This window comes from Tachypleus tridentatus, chromosome 6 (assembly GCF_004210375.1).
Source record: "Tachypleus tridentatus isolate NWPU-2018 chromosome 6, ASM421037v1, whole genome shotgun sequence".
Taxonomy (NCBI): Eukaryota; Metazoa; Arthropoda; class Merostomata; order Xiphosura; family Limulidae; genus Tachypleus; species Tachypleus tridentatus.
This window is the reverse complement of record NC_134830.1, coordinates 14,816,196-14,841,742: the sequence shown is the minus strand read 5'-3', so window position 1 is coordinate 14,841,742 and position 25,547 is coordinate 14,816,196. Positions and strand designations below refer to the sequence as shown.

The following is a 25,547-nucleotide window of genomic DNA, read 5'->3' as shown; positions in this document are numbered from 1 at the left end:
CGCGCTCCTTCCTCGAGTAATGGAGTAAAACTTTGTTACTATGTACAAACTTAGATTTTTTTGGTTCATATCATGTTTTTATTCAAATAATGTGTCTTTTACATCGGTAGGAACAGATTTCTAACAAAGAATCCTGAGGAAGTAATGTTGCTTTTTCAGTAGAGGTATTGTCTAGAGGAATTTTATAATAACAATATAAAATTGACGTCACAACTTGTATTCTTAATTATGACATCACAAGTAAAAGTAAACTCTAAGGCTAAATATTAAAACTGACTCAGAGGAAAAATAACTTCGTAAGTTTTAGTGTCAAAGAATGACATTAATTATTTGTCCTGTTTTCGTTAAGAGCGAGATATTTTCTTCCATAATATATTTTACATACGAAACAGAAAACAAATTCTCAAATTTTATGACGAAATTAAAATATAGTAAAAAGAATGAGACCTTGTATATGTAACTGTCAGAATTACCCAAACTGGAAACTTTATATTTGGTTTTCTCCTTGATAGCATTGCGAGATAAAAAGAGTAATTTTATATGAGCTATAATAAACACAAGACTTATACAACCCATCTTTGTTTCAAAATCTCTACAACAACTTCTATATACGACGACAGAAATGTCATGGAAGACACCATTACTCTTTGAGATCGGTTTTATTTCCTGAAAGACCGGTTCCACACATATCTTATACAAAATCTTAACCAACCCATGAAACTAGCAAAGCCTAAGGGATTCACTTTTTATTTACATATTTCAGGTTTTACTTACAACACTGTTCAGTGCTCTTCTGCCTCGTGAGCAAATAAAATACACGTATGACTTTATAGTCACAATATAGAATATTGGCTCTTAAAATCATTTCAATTCTTTTCAATAAGTTATACAAGTGAATCGTCATCTTGTTCTTAATTTATGCTGTTCAGTAGTATTGATAGATTATAAACTTGTTATGTAATTAAAATCAAATGTATTCATAAACGAAGTTAAGAAATTGTATCAAGTCAATACTGTTTTGTTTTAACAACCTGGCTGCATATTGAGTGTTGTTATACTGTTTTGGTTTTAAATGACCTGGCTGCATATTGAGTGTTGTTATACTGTTTTGGTTTTAAATGACCTGGCTGCATATTGAATGTTGTTATACTGTTTTGGTTTTAAATGACCTGGCTGCGTATTGAGTGCTGTTATACTGTTTTGGTTTTAAATGACCTGGCTGCGTATTGAGTGTTGTTGTTGTTGTTTTCTATGCGTTCTTTAAAGATGTAGTTTCGTCATCATATCTTCAATTTAACTCTTATTGGTTTTAAACCGTCAAAGTATATTAGATGAACAACGTTTCTAGTTACCGTAGGTTTTTTATCTAATCATGAATGCAAAAAAGTAAGTAGATAGTTACTACTTGGCCTTTCTACATGTTGACAGAGCTAATGTTTTCAAGCAAGCAGAGAGTTACTACTATTAGTCTTTATACATGTTGACAGAGTTAATGTTTTCAAGCAAGCAGATAGCTACTACTGTCAGCCTTTATACATGTTGACAGAGCTAATGTTTTCAAGCAAGCAGATAGTTACTACTGTCAGCCTTTATACATATTGACAGAGCTAATGTTTTCAAGCAAGCAGATAGTTACTACTGTTAGCCTTTCTACATGTCGATAGAGCTAATGTTTTCAAGCAAGCAGATGGTTACTACTGTTAACCTTTCTACATGTTGATAGAGCTAATGTTTTCAAGTAAGTAAATAATTACTGCTGTTACCCATTCTTCATGGTGATTGAACTGGGGTTTAGTTGGTTTTCTTCATTTAAAAAACAAGAGGGAATCCCCAGTAGCCACGTCACTTGAAATTCTTTTAGACATGTCATCTTGTATCACTGTGTTAAGTTGTGCTGACCTGGTATTTTTTTTTCTGAAATAGGGGTATAGTCTTCATAATTATATATAGGTCTAATCTCCTTTGTCCTTCCTCATGTCACATCGTTCAGGGTATTATAATAAAATGGTTTTGTTTATTTCTTTTATTTTTCTTACATGTTTATTTATTTTAGTATTTGTTAAGAACAATTTCTTAATGAAATTAAAGTAAGTTATATAATAATGTCAGTCATACTATATCCGGTATATCCGGTGTTGGGGAAACCTTTCGCACAATACCAAGGATCATGAAGTATGTTTTGTTGTCTTTCAAACTTTGTAATGCAAACATTTTGACTTAAAGGTTAGAGAAAAACGGCCTTTTTGTAGTCTAGATAATTATAAAAGAATTTTTTATTTGAGCCAACGTTTCGCCTTTGCGGCTTTATCAGGGTTAATACATACAACTGGCTCATATAACGTTGGTTCAAATAAAAAAAATTTCTTTTATAATTACCTTTATATTTTGGATGGGGCGACTTCTGTTTAAGTATGTTTTCTGCCTGTTTGCTACAGACTCTATTTACGTGGCTGTTTAACATGGAAAACAAAAATGTGAAAATCACCATGAAAATAAACTTACAAGTGTATTTGTTTGTTTGTTTTTCAATTTCGAGCAAAGCTACACGAGGGTTATCTGTGCTAGCCGGCCCTAATTTAGTAGTGAAATATTATATGGAAGGCATCTAGTCATCACCACTAATCACCAACTCTTGGGCCACTCTTCTACCAACGAATGGTGTAATTGACCGTCACAATATAACGGCCCCACGGCTGAAAGGGCGAACATATTTGATGTGACAGGAATTCGAACCCACGACCCTCAGATTATGAATCGAACGCCCTAACCACCTGGCCATACTTGGTTAACAAGTCCTGGAACGCAGTGACTATCTCTATATAGTAAAATGCTTTGCACCTTAGTTAAGGACAAACATTAGGTGAAAAATACGCTGTAATTTTAATTTTATCTATTGTTAAAGAAAATAAAACCAACGTGAAAATCGAGAATTAATCTGTCCCCTAGTGGCTCATCGGTAAGCTTAAAATCTTACGACACTAGAATTCTAGTTTCGATCACCGCGACAGATACTCCACAGATATTAAACTCACGAAAAGATTACATTTTTTAACAAACACTAGACAGCGTTTTTATTTGATGAAAATATGTTGCTGTTTATAAGTTTTTCTTTTAATGTACGAAAATATTTGAAACAGAGATAAAAAACGAGATAATTTTTTGGATGAACCTCTTTTTTTTCTCTTTGCCTCCTGTTTCCCGTGGGATTTTTAAGGATTTTTTAAGCCGCCAAGTTTAAATAAAAAGAAGACGAGTGTCAGTTACCGAGCTACATTCAACATTACAGGAGACTATTGAAGCGTGCATCAAATAGTTCGTCCATCTACCTCGTCAGACAGTACTGTCGCTCGGTGTAGCTTAAGTTTCATCCTAGAAAATCATTTGACGTGAAATCGCCGGAATTCGTATATACACAGTCCGTTGGATATTTGCGTTTTATAAAGAAAAGTCAATGCTTCTACCGTATCATAATACAGAGCAAATGTTTCATTCCTGTCACATCAGTTGCGCTATGTCAGATACCATAAAGTGCAAATCACGTTCTGAAACAATGCAAGATTTTACAACAGAAATAAAAACCTGGATAATATATTTATTTAGTAGCTACTGGCTTTGATTCACGCTTTTAATGAGACACAAAACGTAGAACAAAATCTTTGTTTACAGTTAGCTTACTTTCGAAGATTTGATCAATACAGTCTGTTTGCACGTTCGGAATTCATGGCTTTTACACCCTGAATCATGATAAATTTATTTTTATCCTGAAATTTAAAATAAATGCCTCATTTGTGATCACTTAGAAAAATCTTCTTTCAAGAAAGCCACCTGAAATTTTTCATGAAAGATGTCTAGGTAGCAGTAACATGTTCTGCTCAGTGGCTCAGTACACATCAGCTGCTATTACAGAATATAGGGTAGAGTAAGTGCTTGCGGAGATGGTTGGAAGGTAGTAACTGGACGACATCTCTCTCTTTCTCACGTCCTAAGTGTTTCGTGAAGCTTGCTGTGAATTTTTTGTAATTTATTACTTAAAGCTCAGAGTTGTTACTACCGTTATTTCGGAATTATGAAATGTATTTTTAAGTACAAAGCTACACAACTGGCTATCTGTGTTCAGCCAAAGCGAGCATCGAAAATCTATTTTTTTCCGCTATAATTCTTCAAACTTACTGCTGTTGACCACCAGGGAGGTGAACTTGAAGAAGTAGCTGAGGACATATCCTAAACTACTGAACTTCAAAAAATGTTGTCCAGATTTCCTATCATTTTCTACATGAACAGAAATATATTAAGCACAAAGCTACACAAAGCTGGCAAAACTTTATGTTCACAGCTTGAGCAATCAGCTCGAAATACCTGGTAATTACACTATTTTTTTCCCTTTTGTAAGACAAGTATATGAAGGGGTGAACATAATGTGCGAAATTATCAAACATCTATGAATAGAACGAATAACGTGTAGACACTGTAAGCCTAAAAATCTAGAACAGCTTTTTACAAATGTTCCTATGATAGGTGTCTATGTTCCAACCACAAGTACAGAAACATTGTATGTCTATGTTGTTATTGGAAGGTAACTTTATGATATAAGTACATAAAGATATCCATTTAAAATAAAATAAGCGAGAAAGGGGTAGAACATCATAACAGTTTCCACTCTCTGTCAGAAATTTTCGTGGTATTTTATGATGTTTACTACTCGATTTTCTTCAACTGTCATTTCGGAATTACAAAGCGAAATAAATGATTTTTGTTTGTTTGAAGTTGAGTACAAAGCTACTCAATGGGCTACTTGTGCTCTGCCCATCACAGGTATCGAAACCCAGTTTCTATCATTCTAACTCCCCAGACATACCGCTGTGCCACTGGAGGAGGGGGGCGAAAAAATAGAAAATATTTGTACGTCGTTTAGATAATATTTCCAACAGGTTTCCAGATGCTGCATTTCGGAAGTTATAATGTTTAATAAAGAAACGTTTGCTATCGAACATTGGAGTATGTTTTACAGATTGTAAAGTTTCCTCAACGTTGCTTATGTGAGTTTCAGATTTTCTGCTGCTTTATCAAATGTAGAAAGCGAAGTGTGAGTCAGTCGTTATCTAACTTCCTTATTTTCAAAGTACTCCATGTCCGTTCCTGGTTCCTACGAAAGTTTGAGGCGCTACCGTTCCGGTTATATCGGACAAAAGGATCTATAATAATTACTCAGCTCTTAAATCTCTGTGTAAACAATAAAACGACCTTTGACCAAGTAAGCCTACTCCAATTTCGTAACTATAAAAAATAAAAGACGAGCCATCTGCGATAGCTGTTCCTAATTTAGCAGTGAAAAGTTAGAAGGAAGGCAGCTATTCATCACCATCCGCCGCCAATTACTGGGCTACTCCTTTACCAACGAATAGTGGGATTGACCGTTACATCATAACGCCCGCACGGCTGAAAGGGCGAGGATGTTTGGTGTCACGGGGATTCAATCCTCGAATTACGAGTCGAATACCTTAACCATCTGGCCCTGCCGAGCCGATAGATTCTCTTGAGGTCTACTTTTAAGAGTACTTTGAGGTGTAACTGTTCGAATCTCGTATGATTCCATTCTACAGATTTAAATTTATTTTGAAATCGACACAAAACATATTTTAAAAAATCTTGGAATGTCCCTCCTCTATAAGTTGTAAATTATATACAAATATTTAAATCATAAAAAGGTTAATTTATTTTTAAAACGTTCTGGTTGAATCTCATGTATGCTGCAAGATTTTTTCCATTCTTTAAACCTCTTATAGATTCCAAATGCCTTCCTTTCCATAATTTATATCCCCCATTTAAATTGGTTCTCCACTCCTATGCTGGTTTCTTTCCCTGGAATCGTCATATAATCATCTCGCAACTCTGCCTACCTTTCCTTAACATTATCAATTTCAAGTATCTGGCTAGGTATACTTTAGATGACTCTTAATGTTGGTTTTCTATTCAAATCTTATTTTTCTGTGCAGTTCACGTACGTTATTGCTTCATTCTTTGTTTCCTCGTCAATTCTTGTTTAGATACTCATCTCTTGCCTGCCTTCACAAATGCCTGATTTCCTTATCTATTTCACTATATTTTCTTGTTAAGTGATTCTTAAATTATCCCTTCAAATAAAATCAATCTTATATCTATGTAACGGCAACAACAAGAATTCTGAAAGCCAAACATTAAATTGTAGGAGAGTTTATCACAGACAAATGAATTTATAGAGAAGGAATTGATTTTTTTAAATTTGCAGAGAAAAGATGTATTTTCCAAAACGTGCTTGTATGCTCCCATAAATACTACAATAAACGCGATAGTTTGATAGCTATATCACTTTGAGAGAGGACGGAGGTGTTCAAGAGATATTTGAGCAGATCGTTGTGAGTTTCGCATTTTGCTTAACACAGAAAATGACAAATTTTAGTTCTTAATTTTGAAATTGTATTAATATATTATCTTCATTAATTAAATAAGCAAAGAAATATAAACGAATAAAGAGTGCCCCTTGGTCTTACTACATCATAAATGTTATTGTAAGCCGGACAACTTCGCATTATTTATCAATGCAATTCTTTTATGTGTGTGCATTTTGATTAAATATATCTTCAACTTCAATCTTACTGATATTAATAATAATTAAAATTAATAGGTGTAAAAGCTCAACCAATGACGTATACCATTTCTGGAAAATATATTGTGTGCTAAGTGGTGGTTTAAACATGAAACTAGGCCAAGTATAGACAGGTGGTTAAGGCACTCGACTCGTAATCCGAGAGTAGCGAGTTTGAATCCCCGTCACACCAAACATGCTCGCCCTCTCAGCCGTGAGGGCGTTATAATGTTACGGTCAATCTCACTATTCTTTGGTAAAAGAGAGGCTCAAGAGTTGGTGGTGGGTGGTGATGACTAGCTGTCTTCCCTCTAGTCTTACACTGTTAAATTAGGGGCGGTTAGCGCAGATAGCCCTCGTGTAGCTTTGCGCGAAATTCAAAACAAATCAAACCCAATTTTGAAAGTAAGTCTAGTTGGAAAGCTGACACAAAGACTTATTAATAAGTTACTTTTACCTCTCAGTGTTAACAATTCGGTCTATTATGGCCCTCCCTTGCATATATTGGACTCAACCATTTATTTTGCTCGGCGTTTTCGTGACCAGGTGCGAGCAAGTACTAAGATAATGTTAACACGTCTCTTGTAGAAATAACGCTTGCTATGACTTGTAGTGTAACTAGCTAATAGCAGTGCATGAGAAGATAAAATTTTTTATCACCATTGAATCTAGTCATAAGGTAAGTTTAATATCTGTCTATATATATACAACCAGTGCTCTTCCTAAGTAAACTGGATGAGGAACAAAATTAGAATTTTTATATAATCCTGTTTTATCATGACGCAACTTCCGCTCATCCTAGATCACAAGTGTATTACAGGCTAATGTAGATGTGTCTTTTAATGTTGGTTTTCGAGGCAACTTTTTTTATTTTTAGAAAAGTACTTAAACGTATAGTTGAGCTTCATTGCTGACAAGTTTTATTCCTCCAATGAAAGTCATTAAAATATATTACAGAAATCTATTTTTTTTTTTACATTCTAAGCTTCTAAACAACTTGCGCTTCTAATAGGTGATTCTAATCGTTTACTAATGAAAAACACATAAAATATGATTAAATTTTACTTTTGATACGTTTTACGACGAATCGTATTTTAGAGAGGTTAATGTGCCGAGTTGTATTTCATAGTTCATGTCATGTTACAGCCAAATCGAGCCTAACTTAGGGGTTTCAAGTGTGTTATAAGAGTTAAGGTCAAACCCTTTGTTAGCTTAAAATAATCCAATAAATGGTGGTAGGTAAAGATATCTTTAGCCTTCTCTCTAGCCTATAAGTTCAAAATAAGAATGATTTGCTCAGCTATTCAAGACAAACAAATAAACTATGTTTGTGTGGTTTTTGCTAATACTTTTAACTTTAAATGAAAGTAAGACTGTTAAATGTGAACATCAGAAAAGAAGCAAATAAAACGTGTTTTACATTTAATATGTTGTATATGATAATACATGTTGCTCATTAGTTTAATCGGTTCCTCACGTCCCAGAAAAAGACAGGACGGAAGGCAGATAGCTAGCTACACGATGTGCGTGGGCCCGCCATCGACCTGCAAACATTGCTTCTGCAATTCTTCTACAGTATTGGCCTCTTTGACAAAAACTGTGTCTCCACCTGGGCTTTCTAATCGTTGTCCCGGAACACACGTCACGTGTCACTTAGACGGTTGGAATGACACTAATACAACAATGGAAGAGGGGAGGACAAAAAGCAACCATAAACAATAGAACTGACGAGATTTTACGTAGTAATGATTTCTTGATGTGTTTCATTTCTTTGGCTCACCTTGACAAATTGGTTTGTTTTTACGTAGTCTAATTAAGTATTTGTAGGTTCAACACTAGTAGAATTGCATTTCCAATGTGCTCTTTCCTCAGCTGTTGTCGAGAGAATTTCAAAGTTTTTCGTGTAGGTTCGTATACAGACAGCCGGAATTATTTTTTTGTGTGAAATAATAGAGTCATAGTCAATACTCGTCCTTATTTTTTAACCATAATGTTTAAGGACAGTCACTTCCGTAAGTATTTGATTCGTTAAAAATAACAAATTTGTTAAATAAAACAAAATATATTGAAACAAATTCAAGATGCTATTATTTTTCCTTATAGTATTAATTTTATTACCTAGAAAAGACATCATCGTCACCAGGTTATTCTGCTCCAAAATCACTGATGAAACGTCAGCGACTAAAGTGCCCTAACGAGCAACCTCGGGTCGCGTCTATAACATACTTTGAATTAATTTTAAATCTATTAAGCAGGTTATTTTGGAGTCCTATAGTAGCTAACTCATAAGCTATTTGCATATCTATTTCTGTTTTCAGACACAAAAAACATCGAAAAATTTGGTGATGGTATCTACTTTCACTGTCTTGGTATTCCTCCGCGCCAGCACTAAACAGACAATAAAGTGTCGTTGAAAAAATTCTTGAACGCATTCGATTTTCTAAAACGAAAGTTGTATTTGAACTACACGTCAACCAGGTTTTAGCAAACAAAGTAAATACTTTCTCGTACATAATCGCCAAGCAATATATATACATATACAATAAAACTGAGCACTTTGAAAAGATAATCCTTCCTCCTTCTCAATTTACTCTTGAAAAAAATCCCAATTCACACTTGATTAGCTAAGGCCTGCTTTCCCAAAGTATCAATGTTACTATTTCCTCTTTTGTGATTCATCAACATATGATAGATTTTTGTTTCTTAACTCAATGCATGGCTTTTTCTAATTGTGGAACATCAGAATAAACCACATCAACTTCAGTTTAAACCAGCGTTTTACAAACTGGTTTCCACGAGGGTACTTGTTTGCTTGTTTGTTTTGAATTTTGCACAAAGCTACTCGAGGGCTATCTACGCTAGCCGTCCCTAATTTAGCAGTGTAAGACTAGAGGGAAGGCAACTAGTCATCACCACCCACCACCAACTCTTGGGATACTCTTTTATCAACGAATAGTGGGATTGAGCGTATTATTATAACGCCCCCACGGCTGAGAGGGCGAGCATGTTTGGTGCGACCGGGATCCGAACCCGCGACCCTAGAATTACGAGTCAAACGTCTTAACCCACCTGGCCATGTCGGGTTGTACGAGGGTACTTCATGGAGTCCTCGAACAACGTCTGGAATTTCAATAAACAACTTTTAAAATATGATTTATACAATATTTTAATGATATTTTTATATTAAAACATTTAATTTTGGAATACTCTTCTTGTTCGTTTATTTCACGTTAAATACAAAACTACACATATTTATAGATGTCGCTGATGTGCGCATGGGAAATTAAATGTAATTTTTTAATCACAAAGCTACACAATGCACTACCTGTGCTCTGCCTTACAGAGGTATCAAAACTCATTTGCTAGCATTGTTAGTCGGCAGACATATTACTGTACCACTGGGAGAGAATGTAATTTAATTAATGCTGACTGAAATTCGACGAAAGATTTTATTTGGCAATCATTATCGTTTAAAAGATCATACTCATATTCCTTGACTATAATTACACGCATTTACTACTTTTTCGTTGTTAAACGCAAACCTACACAGTGTGGTATCTATGCCGCGCCCACATCAGAGATAGAAACCTGCAGCTATAAACGCTATATGTCTTCAAGCTTACCGCTGTGACCACCAGGAAGATTTTGTAGTTGAAATAATTTATCTCTACCACCTAGCGTTTATAACGGGCATGGTTGGATTTGATTTGTTTCGAATCTCGCTTAAAGCTACACGAAGGCAATCTACGCTAACTGTCCCTAATTTAGCAGTGTAAGACTAGAGCGAAGGCAGCTAGTCGTCACCACCCACCGCCAACTCTTGGGCTACTCTTTTACCAACGAATAGTGGGATTGACCCTCACTTTATAACGCCCCCACGGCTGAAAGGGCGAGCATGTTTTGTGTGGCGGGGATTTGAACTCGCGACCCTCGAGTGCCTTAACCACCTGGCCATGATAAGCCATATAACAGACATGCGTGGTCGATAATTAGTTTTTTCCTATTCTTCCCTTGCTAAAATAGCAAGTAAATAAAAGGGCGTCTATCACAATCTCAGTTCCAGCAAATAAGAAAAATGAAAAAAATAAAAACTGTGACACCTTTCTCCGCTTATTTATTTGTGGCAAAATGTAGATCCGCAGTTTCATTCCTTTAATGTTTAATTGTTTTCTAGCACTCGCCAATTGTTATCTTAATGGGTTATTCCTCACGAAGGAGGCATGATACAACTACTACCGATTTTCCTCAACCAACTGTAAATCCTTCAAAACGGACATCCGCGAAATTTCTTTTTCATTTGACCTAACAAAATTATCAATTTCAATCAAGAGGTATATAACATTTAAATTTAAAATGCAATAATTATTACATTCTGATTATTTCAACGCTTAAAGCTTACCGTGAATTCAAATTACTGGCAGATTGTTAGCAAGCTAAAGAAACTCGGGGAAAAATCTTTCTGAGAATGAAACACTGAAGAGTAACAAAGTAAGCACAACGATATCAGCTTTTTGATGACTGCTAATAAGGTAACTTTTCCTGATCGCTTCTCAGTGTAGAAGGCTTTTAGAAAACAAAAAAACCTTTATTAAACTGATGTGTGTGTGTATGTTTTTCTTATAGCAAAGCCACATCTGGCTATCTGCTGAGCCCCACCACCTCTCCGCGGGGAATCGAACCCTTGATTTTAGCGTTGTAAATCCGTAGACTAGCGGGGAACTGTTGAACTCATCTTACTAACAACTAATCAGTACAGCATATTCACTGTACACAGCAACAAATGTATTGTCAAATACTGCATCGACGGATCACTTACAGGTCCCCTTCACACTTTTCATGATTGAATGATTAGACTTTGGGTTCTTACGCTTAGCACGATACCATGTTAATGGTTTCTTAATAGATTCGAAAACCTAATACGTGGCCTATTCTGTAATAATATAGTGCTTGTTGACCATTATAATACCCAAGAGTAAGTAAAAACGTATTTAGGGAACGATTTCTTTCAAAACAAGCCAGGGAACAACCGTACACTTTAGGGCTTTTAGATTATCTGAAGTCTGGATAACACTGGTGTATACTCAACACTCATATTTTGTAATTCATTAGCAATCAAACCTCTATCAATATTTTTTTTTTGGCAGTGGATTTTTTATATTGCTGTAGACATTTTATACCAAAATACTCAGTTCGTGTACATGAAAAGCTGTATTCCAAATGTCCTTTCAGTGGCACAGCGGTATATCTACGGACATTCAAAGCTAGAAACCGAGTTTCGATACCCCTTGAGAGCATAGAACAGATAGTTTTTTGTGTAGCTTTGTTCTTAATTACAAACAAACAGAAGACCACAAAACTAAACATTAGTTTTCCCTTTACTGAATGGTTTTATCATTGATTTTTTAACTAAAATTATTTTTCACGTCATTTAGTACATTTCTTTCTTTACAGAAATAATAATAACAGAAACGAATTCGAGATTCCTGGAAACCTTCAAGGAAAAGAACACCAAAACATTTGGCAGAAACCTATTGCTTTCAGGCAATCGTTAAGAACAAAAGTGTCCAGTGATAAGAACGAAACTTCTGGCGCAAACCCATCAGGAATATGCAAACCTAATTCTCAATGTTTCTACGGAAATAAGGATAAAAGTCCCTTACAGAGAGACTTCAGTCTCACAACCAACAGTAAGGACTGTTCTCAGTCAGAATCTGACACCACTGAAAAACGATTCGTTCTTTCCCAAGGACGTTCATATTTTCTATATGGTTATGATGACAATAGTAAAATCGCTCTTTGGAATAAAATTTTATCTTCTCAAGAGGAAAGCCAGCACTGCTTGAAGTCTAGTTTGACGTCATCATCATCCCAACACACATTACTTAATAACCCCGAGAATACGCTCCAGAAACATCGGCCAACCCATCATCAGAAATCAGTATGGCCGCTCTTCGAGAATTCTAAGCACGAGATTAATGTTCAAAGGGAACCAGACTATGTTAACACAAATTGGCTGAGAAAAGGTTGTGCAACTCAATTTCGGCCTTCTTTGTCTTCTGCTCAAGAAAGTTGTGAATTCCAAGTTACCCAACAGACTTCGGCTCCTACTGCTCCAAGCAGAAGGTTGTGTGAGAGGTCTGAGAATGTGATGAAAATAGAGTCAGGGGCGAGAACATGTAGAGCTTCCTTTTCGTAAGTAGTCATCCGACTTTTCTATAAAATGGTAAAAATATATTAGTTGGTAGAATATGTTCGAAGGTTGACTTTTTACTGCAGGATAATATTAATACTTCAAAAGTTTTGAGTCCTAAAGTGCTGAAATTTAATGAATAATTTTAGAAACCAGAATTCACTGACTCCTATGAGTAATAATACTAACCAATGTTGAAAAGCTGGAGTTCTAGAACAACAGTAGTTGTTGTTTTGTTTGTTGTTTTGAATTAAGCACAAAGCTATACAATGGGCTATCTGTGCTCTGCCCACCACGGGTATCAAAACCCGGATTTGAGCGTTGTAAGTCCGCAGACATACCGCTGAGCCACTGGGGGGTAACACCAGTAGTTGAGTGAACATTTTGACAGAATGAGTTGCAGACAAACAGACATTTCTCTATAGAATTTAAATATATATATATTAAAGAAAGTAAGCCAATTTCACTTCAGTTATCATGTACCAACGAAACAATTTAATGTAGCGTATATATATATATTTTTAATGAAATTAAGTAAATACATTTAAATGAAGTTAAATAAGTAAACAAAATTATGAGGAAGGACTGCGTTAGAAACAGCAAACACAACCTCTGATTTATTGTATTATAACCATAATTTTTTAAAAGCCAAAACAAAACACATTAAAATTTAACAAAATACGCTGCATTTTTTAATCCTAGAGTACAAGCTACAACGTGGGATTATAAAATGTATCCTAGGTTTTGGAGGTGACTGAAGAAGTAGAACCTACATTGCGGTAGGGATACAACGTCTATCAGTCTTAACCTCCAATTTGCTAGTCTCACATAAGAAATAAACACAATTAGATTAGAAATTAGGAAAGCAAGATGTAGGTGCTCAAGCCCACAACGTTCCACATCCATATCACCCTTCACTTCCTGCAGACAGTTGTGGGAAAGTGGCTCCTCTCCCAAGTTAAAATAAGAGAAAGGAAAAGATAAACAAAAAAAAAAAAGATAAAAATAAGAAAATAAAGTACTACCGTATGGGGTAAGTGAGATGAAGCTTACCTCTTGAAGTTAACATTCCTGCCCCAAATATGATAGAGGCACTAACAAACACGACATTGAACCATATTATTATCCTAACTTTACTGTGACTGTCGTGCTTTCATGTGCGGTTATGGTGTACATCCGCATAAAGTAGTGCCAAGTTCTTAAATGACCTTATTTTTAACAAAAATTAATTATTAGTAATTTTAGTACAATTTCTTTGTATTTGTTTTTTGGTTTAAAATTATAGTTATAGTATATATATACATTGGCTTACTTTCTTTATCAGTTTGACATTAGTAGTGCTGCGTGATAACATGTTACTAAACTTTCGCTTTGTATAGCAGAAACTACAAAGGCTATAGGTGTAATTTCCACACGCATTTAAAATCACTTAGCTGCTTAAGTTTAACTACAAAAAACACTATTAGGAGGCGCTCTGCCCACGATGTTTCTATATCGAGATACTACGTAGGTTCTTAAGCCATAATCTCTGACAAATTCATTAGAAAAGCAAAACAGGTTAGTATTAGCAGACGGTTTTATGGTAGTCCTAGCACGAATTCCAGGTATAAATTTAGGCTTTAAACTAGGTATGAAAGAGATGATAAAAAAAATTCTAAAATTACCATCTTAACAAAATGGTTGGTTATAACCTACTCCATCACACAATTTGTCTAATATTCTGTTTTGTTTTAATTCCAGCAAATGAAAAAAAAACAAAGTATGGTTGTTTCTCGGTGGTGCTTGAGTTAGCCAGGGAACTGCAAATGCATATCATAATATACTATTTATTTCGTATCTGTATTAATATCATTATTTCTGAACGCACAAACCATCATTTCTACAACTTTCCATAGTCTGTATTGAAATATTTTAATGACATTCAAGATAGAACAGGACATGGCGAAGCTCCTAAGGATACAGCCAAGAAGACGTAGTGTAAGCGCCTGACATCCCTAGATGAATAATAGAATAATTCAATCTAATATGAAGTATATTCCACCGGCTTAATCTAATTTACATCGAGACAGTTGTTCTTCAAATGACTGATGACAAAAATAACGTCTCGACGACTGCCGCGTTTATCGTTGTCCCATTCGGCCTGATAAGCCATGATATTGGACAATAGATTTCGTCGGCACTGAATATATCAAATATTGTGTGGCTGATGTATCAGTACATTCTTATATCGGTCATAAGTTCTTTTAGCAGATTTTAGTTTTATTGTCAAATCTAACTCGATCAGGCTAATCTAATTTCCGTTGCCTTTTATGACAATATAGCTAATAAAACTGTACAAAATAATACGACTATATAAGATTTAATTAGGACGTAATTATTTATAATCCAATATATTTAGGAAACATTATTTTCATGCTTTTTATTATTTTAATATTTAACATAGAAAAAAATATAAAAAACTGTTTTGTTTATAATAGTTCACTTAAGAACGTGTTTGATATGCAATCGTTACAAATATTGAAGTTACAAAAAGGAGTTTTCCTTCCAGCTGGGCTGGGCATGGCCAGGTGGGTAAAGGCGTTCGACTCGTAATCTGAGGGTCGCGGGTTTGAATCTCTATCGCACCAAACATGCTCGCCCTTTCAGCCGTGAGGGTGTTATAAGGTGACTGTCAATCCCACTATTCGTTAGTAAAAGAGTAACCCAAAAAATTGGCGGTGGGTGGTGATGACTAGCTGCCTTCCCTCTAGCTTTACAGTGCTAAATAACCCTCGTGTAACTTTGCGCGAAATTACAAAAAAAAATCAAAAACAAACCTTCCAGATGTCCGTTACGATAACAGTACGAACAATAAAAAAATGGATACAGATTTTCTTGATAGCAATCGTAAAGGAAGACTGAGTGGTTAGTGAGAATATTGTTACCAGTAGTTCATATTATTCATAATAATATTGTTATATTTGTAACACATTGTAAAATGTATTTTCTTCACAATAATGATCCTATAGTTATATAGGAATTTCAAAAAGATGCAACACTAATGCTGTTAATTAATTCTTGTGAATTATTCAGCCGACAAGCTGTATAAAATACTAAAATATAAATGTAAATTCATGCTTCGTTTATCATTGTCATTGTGCTATTCGGGTTTCAGGACATATTGTCGCTCATCGCTGATCCTGGACAAGAAATTCCTCAAAATCATTATAACTCGACGACAAGTGATAGATCAAGTGAAAGATATCGCTTCATATTTATTTTTTAACACTGTTGTTATTTTGATTTTAAAATATTAAAGGTTCTTGACATTGATGTCAAAATGAGGAGTGTTTTACTATTTTTACTCGTAATGTTCAAATCTCACAACAATGGGAATGTCATATTTTTGAGAGAAAAAATGTTGCTTAACAATTAAGATTTAAACGACAAAACTTAACATTAGAAACCTACAGAAATAAGATTCGTAATAAAAATAATATAAATTACATATGTTTATTTTCTAGTTTCACAAATTAAAATGAGTGTTAAAAAAACATATGTAGTTTACTCATTTTTTTTTTTCAGAAATGTTAGGCCTATAAGTTTCTTCAACATTTTTGGTTAAAATAAAAACAAGATTATTCTGAATTACGAGAGTGGTTCATAATAGAGATCGCAGAAAAATTTGCTTATCACTCTAATATCGGTAAAAAAAAAAGCAGAATTATTCTTGAAACAACACTCAAAACCTTTCTTTTCAATAGTTAACAGCACCTAAACATTTTTAATAAGTAAAATAAATGATTTCAAGTTTGCCCATTTGTTCATGTAACTAATATTATTATTTCGTAAGCTTACAGCAAAATTGGATAGATATTCTGTACTAGACGCTGCTAATGTCCATGACCTATTTAAAAGTTGATTGTTTTTTTCATTGCAATTTGACTTACGTGGTTAAAAATACACAGATAATGTGATTTTGTTGTGAGCGACTGCTTACGTATTCGACGCGTGTTGCACGCGTCTTTACACGAAACCTAAGGCACAAAGCCACTTGGCTTAGTAAATAATTTCTTTAAAACACACGGAGCTTTATTTAAACCGGTGTTTTGAACCCATATGTTTTATATAAAACTGCTGCTTTTCTACTGTTAAATCTTTATAGGCGCTTATTGGGGTTGTGTCTCATTCTAGGCCCATTGTTGTGTATTAAAAATACAAGTTAATTAAAAATTTAGATCTTAAAAACCACAAACAGGGATCGAGAAACTAAGCAAACAAGATAGGAGATCTGCTGCTGATAGTTTGCTCAAGCTGTAATTTCCTACTTTAGAGAGATCTAATCATCAATGGTCCGGCATGGTCAGATGGTTAAGGCACTCGACTCGTAATCCGAGGGTCTCGAGTTCGTATCCCCGTCACACAAAACATGCTCTCCCTTTCAACCGTGGATGCGTTATAATGTGACACTCAATTCCACTATTAGTTGATAAAAGAGTAGCCCAAGAGTTGGTGGTGGTTGGTGATGACCAGCTGCGTTCCCTCTAGTCTTACACTGCGAGATTACGGACAGCTAGCGCAAATAGATCTCGTGTAGCTTTGCGCGAAATTGAAAACAAACCAAACCCTATTATGACTCCACTATAAAATTATTGCATGTTATATCTACTGTAGTGTAAGATCGCAAAACAGTTTTAAAAAACTGAGAGAGTATTTTAAACTTAATTCAATCTCCTTAAGTTTGTCGTGTTGCGAAATTTTCTAAGTGATTTATATTCTGACATAAAAGTACGGCGTTTTCCTAGCGTGCATGTTAGTTAGAAATCACAACTCGTACATTTTCTGACGTATTAATTGGAAACTGTCACGTGAAAGATTCCGATTTCGCTATTGCATAATGTTACTCTAGTCTTATTACCTACCCTGTCGCACCAAATATGCTCGCCCTTTCAGAAGTATTGGCGTTATAATGTTTCAGTTAATCCCACTATTCGTTGTAAAAAAGTAGCCCAAGAGTTGGCGGTGGGTGGTGTTGACTAGCTGCCTTCTCTTTAGTTTTACGCTGTTAAATTAGGGGCGGCTAGCGCAGATAGCCCTCGAGTATCTTTGCTCGGAATTCAAAACAAACAAAACAAACCTATTGCTTATAATTACTCTAGTTTGCTGTCTCTGCAGAGATATCCACAACTAGATTTTAGCAAGTTTTTAATACAAGACGGTTACAATAGTAAGTGTTCCTACTCAGATGGTGATTGTGTTTCTTTTTATTGTTTCTTATATTTAACTAAAATCGTGGGAGCACATTCAGTATTTATTACCACTGCACATAACACTATTTCATATAGCTATTGTTATTTTAAAATATAATCAAAAACACCCTTGCTGTGAAAAGTAGCTTTGCGTGAAATTCAAAAACAAACAAACAATCTATAGTATTGATAAAAACTTTAGCTAATATTTATTCATTAGTTAGCCATGTTGCGTTTTTTGTTTAACTTGGAGCATCAAGGTGGATTAAACTATAACAGATAAGTCGGGTTAAGCTTTTACAGATAAGTAGGGTTAAACTATAACAGATAAGTAGGATTAAACTATTACAGATAGGTAGGGTTAAACTAAAACAGATAAGTAGGGTTAAACTATAACAGATAAGTAGGGTTAAACTATAACAGGAAAGTAGGGTTAAACTATAACAGATAAGTAGGATTAAACTATTACAGATAGATAGGGTTAAACTAAAACAGATAAGTAGGGTTAAACTATAACAGGAAAGTAGGGTTAAAATATAACAGATAAGTATTGTAAACATAGAGTCAAAATAGGGATTTGTAGCTCAAGAAGATGGAGTAGACACTATTTCCAGCTTTGTTTGTTTATTTTTTTATAATCCGTAGTTGTAGGCTTAAAAATGTAATTGTTTCTTAAAATGTAATTGTTTCTTAAAACGTAATTGTTTCTTAAAATGTAATTGTTTTTTAAAAATGTAATTGTTTCTTAACACATAATTGTTTCTCTACTTTTTGAAGATCCTTATTCCCTCTTTTCCAAATTACCAATTTTTACTAATCATGTGTGTGTTTATACATATATATATAAGATTGTACTTCAAACATAAAAAGTGTTCTTGTAAAGTTTGAAAGTCTTTAAACTGCATTTTATTGCGTCACACTTAATTTATGTTTCAATATACACTGAGAAGTAACTGAAACTTAGAACATTAAGAAAAATACTACTAAGACTATTTCTGAAGAGTAGATGCGGCGGAAAATGAAAGCCTACCCCCCCCCAAAAAAAAAATACAACTAAGGGTTATTCACAGCGCCCGAATAGCTAACAGCTAAATCCGAGTTAACGTTAAAGAAGTAGGAAAATCCTGACATGCCTTTATGTCATACGCCATCCCTGGTCGAAGACCCAAACCCAAGTATTTGTGTACAGCTAGACTAGCTGTCGCGTGGAAAGCATTAAAGGTTTCTTAGAGTTTGGTATTTGCTACCAGACCAGTTTGACAGGCAAACCGGCACAACAGCTTCTAATACTACACGTCATAGATGCATCGCCAGTTTCAGCTATGTTGTCAAGCTCTCTCGAAAGGCCAGTTCTTTATCTCCCAGTCAGAAATAGAGGTCGTATCCCATAATCAAATCAGAATACTCACCAGTTAATAAAATTAGTTAAGTAAGTAAGTTCCCAATAAAGATTTAATATATTATTTTACTCGTTTCCAATACGACCTCACATGGCACATATTGTTAAAATAAATTAGTAAAAGTACGATCAGCTTGGTTTTATATATCACAGAAAGAGAGTAATTCTTATCTGAAAAATAAAAGGACATCATAAAAGGTAATCTCGTTGTTAAGGAATTAATCAACTTAATAGTTTTATTGTTTTTCAACGGTATTGAGATTGAGTCTCGTGCGTTAGTTGTTTAAAATGTCAATTTATTAACCCAAAACTTCGGACCTAAATTTGAAGGGTTAAATTTTCCCACATGTTACTCAGATGGTTAGGCTATCCAAAGTATTTTTTTGTGCCTAAAATAATGTTTTACGAACAGATGCAACTTCTCGACCTCAAAATATGGCGTGTTAAGTTATCTTAAGTGTTTACTCGACTTTCGTTTACTCGGTGGTAAATCTAGGTGCTTATCTCGTTAAAAATCAAGTTTCGATACCCATAATGGGCATAGTACTGATAGCTCATTGTGTATCTTTGTGTTTAATTTCAAAGAAACAAATAAAGTGCTTATGGTAAGGATGTGGCGATCGGATGGAAATCTTTGGAATGACTAATAAGCCTAGTCGATCATCTAAGTCTAATTATTAAGTATTAAAGTGCTAATCACAAACAAGTTTTATCCTACATTTAGGCCTCTAACCTGCTGCCATCTTCAGGGAAATCCTGAGATGACTATTTTATGTTGCGTCAGAATTCCATCAAGGGCACTCAGGATTGAATCCCCATCACTATAAATACAGCTCGTATCTAGTTATAAAGAAATTACTTACTAATTAATAATTAGTCTTTGTTGATCGTCTATGCTCTATGTCAGTAATGCTTCCAAACATTCTCAGCCCAACGTAACTATAGATATTAAGTGCTGTATACTTTGTATATGCCCTACGGCACACACACCCCTCTCGAAACCTTTTTGCAGTCTCTAAGCAAACAAACTGAGTTAAAATACAAATACAGTTCTTTTTTTTTCTTCTGGTCTAAGTGAAGAAAAAGTTATTTGATTTGCATCACAACAAAACAGACCGTAAATGAGAAGATTGTTTGTTTGTTTTCAATTTCGCGCAAAGCTACTCGAGGGCTATCTGCGCTAGCCGCCCCTAATTTAGCAGCGCAAAACTAGAGAGAAGACAGCTAGTCAACACCACCCACCGCCAACTCTTGAGCTACTCTTTCACTAATGAATAGTGAGATTGAACGTAACATTATAACGCGTCCACGGCTGAAAGGACGAGTATGTTTGGTGTGACTAGGATTCAAACCAGCGACCCTCAGATTATGAGTCAAGTGCCTTAACCATCTGGCCATGCCGGGCCAAATAGGAAGATGTAACAGTTATAATCTTTGTATGTATTATATACTTGATTAAATTGTGTATTCATAATATACATTTTTGGGGCTACCAACACAAGAGGGTCCAGTATCATCTTCGGCTCTCATAAAAATTAGTTTTATGAAAATAACGTCTTACTATAAGAAAAGAAAATAAGGAGATTGGACGTTAATCGTTAAAAACAAAGAAAATAGAAAGTTGTGTACGGCTATCATTGAAATTTACCCTTAAGTACATTTTGTTTGTATTTTTCCTGTTTTCAATGATATTTTGGTCTTCGCTGCATAAACATATGCCCAAAATTCCGTTTTAGTTGTAAAGACTTACCGAGGGAACATGTCCCAGAATCCTCTGACGTCTGCCTCCCTAAAATATACGCACTTTTGACAAATTTCATTCATTTACATATTTGTCCTTCCACGCAAATACATACATTGTGCTTCTGATGCCTATGTATCAGTTTATGATAACTAAAGTGAAATATAAAAGCAAATATTTACACTGAGTCTAGTGGCATGTTTAAATAAACTTATTATAATAAACATTATAGTATTAGTTATTTCACATATTTTCGTAACATCAGTTAGAAAATCATAACTTTATTTGATTTTTTTCAGAAACTCGTATTGTTCCAGTCAACAGATTTAGACATTCGAGGAAATATAATTAATTCATTTTTCTCATGCTTAACGTAATATGAAAAAAAAAATTACCTAGTCCTAAAAAGAGAAGGCAAAACTTGGCAAGCAGACTCGGGTTGGCTAAGGGGTATTCTTACTATACGGTGTATCCCCTTACTACTGAGGTTAAAACGTTTCCAGATATGATGGAGGAGGGATTTACAAATAGGTATACAGAGCCGTTGAACTTGTGTTTAATATAGAATTTTGTGCCTCTAGTCTGCTCTCAGTATCATGGTCGCCAGTTTTGAAACTTTGTTCGTATTTCCACACACGTGCTTATGAACCATGGAGGAGAAAGTCCTAAATGAGTTTGTTCTGGGGAACAACCCTCCTTTGGGGTATACAAAATTGTAATTGGGGATACTGGAGAAGCTTGACTGGTAATTGAGACTTCTGTGTATTATGAAGCAGTCTTTGAACTCCGCAATGGAATGTGGGTATTTTATGTAAGCCCTTGAGAAAATGATAAGTAAAAAACTCTAGGTAACCCACGTATTTAGGTATGGAGTTGATCTTCTAAATAGTTCGCGTAAATGAATGTACAGATAATTAAGCATGCATCAGAAACAACCACATTTTAAATAAGGAAGGCATGAAGAAAATAATAGTTTTGAGCCAAACTATTTTAACTTTGCTAGAAGTATCTTTATATAGTGTGTTTGTAAGCAGCTACAGAACTTTATTCAACATATAACACATACATGTATTTACATCATAATAAAAACGGCCATGTTAGTCTTCATTGGTTTGTTATGTAACGCTCTTCTCAGGTATTCTGTTGCCGAGCATTAAATTCTCAATAATTTATAATGTGAAAGTCTTAGCTGGATAGAACACGATAATTACACTTCTGTATACCGTACTTTAAAAATTAAGATTTCCGTTTCGTATTTAAACGTTTAATATCCAGTTTACTCAAAAAAAATATGAAGCTCAATCTGTCATTCAGTTCACCACTTGTCACTGAGATATATTTCTTTCGGAGAATTTCACCCTTCATCAGTAACTCTGAATAAAGACAGATCGAGAAAACTAGACTAGGCTTCACATAGTGGTAGAGTTTATTTTATATCTACTAGCCGATTACCCATGGCGCCAGTGCATTAGATCTGCGTGTGACGTATTCATGACGTCATATCTGCACTCTGAGAATGGATAAAAATAAAGTTCTCCGTAACCGGAAAATTGTGATCCTTATTTCAAATTTACATGCACACAGGATAAAAATTTCGCCATGTTGGGAATTACACATCGCGTAATAAAAAAGTGTTTCCAGTATCATATAAGCAAACGATCCATTGTAATACGATAGTGTATTAGTAGTATTTTGCTCAATACACCGTAATTTAATATTTTGATAAATAAAAGGCAGTAATTAAATATTAAATGTCATTTAAAGTTAGACTTCTTCTGACAAATAGTGAGGAAAGCTGTGGTTTTGATGTTAAATGATTCGAGTCCGTTATTTTACCCTAAACAAATAGTGATCTATATTTTAAAGCTATGTCTTCAATATAAGAGTAAATATCAAATTATACTGTTTAGTATGGTAAGAGCAGCCCTCAGATGTGGATGGTACTAACCATTACCTTCCCTCCATTCTATCATCCCAAAATTAAAACCAATTACTACAAACAGCCCTCGAGTAGCTCGAGTTGCGTGCAACTCAACAAACAAATTAAGAATAGCAAAATTCAAACCTTTCAATAATTGCTATTCAAAACAAATGACAGTACAGAGAGGAATATGAAAAATTGAGTTTTATCCTTAAAACTCAGTGAACAACATCCACCCGTGCTCATTCAAGAGTTTAACAGTTCGATCGTAGCAGCTTCCTACTTCTTTATCTAATTGTTCATAAAATAGTCGAAACCACAAGGACTTTTTGTTTTGTTTTTGCAGCACCCATAAGCTAGGTGAATTGTGTAGACAAACATTGAATATTTGTAGGGTAAGAAACACAAATAAAAACTGTAACATTGTTATAACGGTTTCAGTTATAAAGGCTTATTGGTTTTAATCATTTGACAAAAAAATTACTAATGAAAAGTCTAGTCCATTTAATTAAGCCCCAAGAGGCGAAGCTGTATTTCTGTAGAGCTATAGCACTATAGACTTGCTCTCAATGCTCATGGTGGGCACAGTACAGATAGCCAATTGTGTAGCTTTGTACTTACCTTTAAACAAACAAAAAAAAACAAGCATTTAATTATTATGTACTTTTCCCTAACGCAACTTTCATACAACTCAAATTATTCATTAAACGTTCAAGAAGGGTCTAGCTGCCTTTCACTTACGCTTGACTTCTTTACTATCAAAAAAAGATAAATATCCTGACCATAAATATTCTTAATATGTGGGTACGGTACGACATCCTGTTATCAAAAATACCCGTTCTGATAAAGCACAGACATATAGAATTGTTGCGTAAATAGATATAAAATTGTAAAATGCCAGTTAGTATATATTGAAATAAATAATTGTCATATATACATGCATATAAATTTATTCTATAATGCGAACAACAATAAGCTAGGCCAGGCTAAATCACTTTAACAGCGTAGTAAAGGTATATTAACTTTAAATGAGAATTTTTTGAGAAAACGTGTTTTTAGCAACCAATTCTCTATCAAAAAATTAAAGTGATACGTCTGTATACCATTCATTTATATATATATATATATCAATTAAGCCACTGAGGTGAACTTTCAGAGCACATTCAAGCTTTTACTGTTTCTCTCTTTCTCTGTCTCATTTTAGCCTTGCGGTGAAACAGGTCACTTGTCAAACGGTAATTTAATCCACTTTCATCAGAGAAGGAGAAACTCAGACAAGTCAACATGTAACTTCACTTACAGGACACTGTATCACTCTTGGTTTCTCAATAACGCTTGGAGTGTATTCTGTGTACGTGAAATTTAAAGGACTGTGAACACTTTATGCAGCCATCTGGAGCCAGCCATAGATTTAGTGCGAATATCTTGTTACTAATATGATTAGTTATGACCAGCAAATTAGAATTTTACACTGAAAAGCAACTGTCAGAAACTCAATTGTGCGCCATAACAATTATCTCACAAACACATAAAAACAGTTTCACCGATGTTTTTGTAGAATAGAATTTATTCATTTCATCCAAAATAGGATAATTGTGGCATACTGGTTTGATAGAAAACATTATAGATGATTGGTTTTAAATTTCGCGCAAAGCTACATGAGGGCCATCTGCGCTAGCCGTCCCTAATTTATCAGTGTAAGATTAGAGGGAAGGCAGCTAGTCATCACCACCCACCGCCAACTCGTGGGCTATTCTTTCACCAACGAATAGTGAGATTGACTGTCACATTATAACGCCCCCACGGCTGAAAAGGCGAGCATGTATGGTGTGACGAGGATTCAAACCCGCAACTCTCAGATTACGATTCGAGTGCCTTAACCAAATGACCAAGCTGGGCCTGTGGAATAGTGAAAGAAAGACAATATTGAAACAGCGAATTACCAGTTACACCATACAGTGTGTCAATAAATAGCAAACTTTTTTGTGTTTTTAATTTCGCGCGGAGCTACAGGGCTATTTGCGCTAGCCGTCCCTAATTTAGCAGTGTAAGACTCGAGGGAAGGCAATTAGTCATCACTACCTACTGCCAGCTCTTGGGCTACTCTTTTACCAACGAATTGTGAAACTGGCTGTCACATTACAAACCTTTAAATAGCTGAAAGGGCAAGCATATTTGATGTGACAGGGGGTTTAAACCCGCGACCTGCAAATACTGAGTTGAGCTCCCGAACCACCTGGCCATGCCGAGCCGGAATAGTAAAGTATGAAAAATGTTCTACATATTATATTTAATACTAACTGGTTCGTTTTAGACTAGGTTTTACTTTAACCTCTTAAAATGTAATAACAATAATGCAGTTAGTTTGTTGAATTTCGCGCACAACGTTTTAACGGCCATTTTACTTTGAAGTAATAGTCTTCACAGAAAGCAGCTAGTCATCACC

General features: G+C 34.8%; 2 protein-coding genes across 2 annotated transcripts in view; one reads left to right on the top strand and one right to left on the bottom strand.

Annotated features, from left to right (window-relative positions):
* The window catches only part of LOC143251971 (uncharacterized), a 33,829-nt gene extending 12,022 nt beyond the window's left edge, over positions 1-21,807 (top strand). Inside the window, exons 2-3 of the mRNA XM_076503391.1 lie at positions 12,074-12,814; positions 21,480-21,807. Of these exons, the coding sequence (XP_076359506.1) occupies positions 12,074-12,814; positions 21,480-21,510 (772 nt within the window). The 3' untranslated portion in view covers positions 21,511-21,807. The remainder of the gene's footprint in view (positions 1-12,073; positions 12,815-21,479) is intronic.
* Positions 1-25,547, bottom strand: part of LOC143251969 (uncharacterized) — a 170,798-nt gene that overhangs the window by 138,226 nt on the left and 7,025 nt on the right. The window lies entirely within an intron of this gene.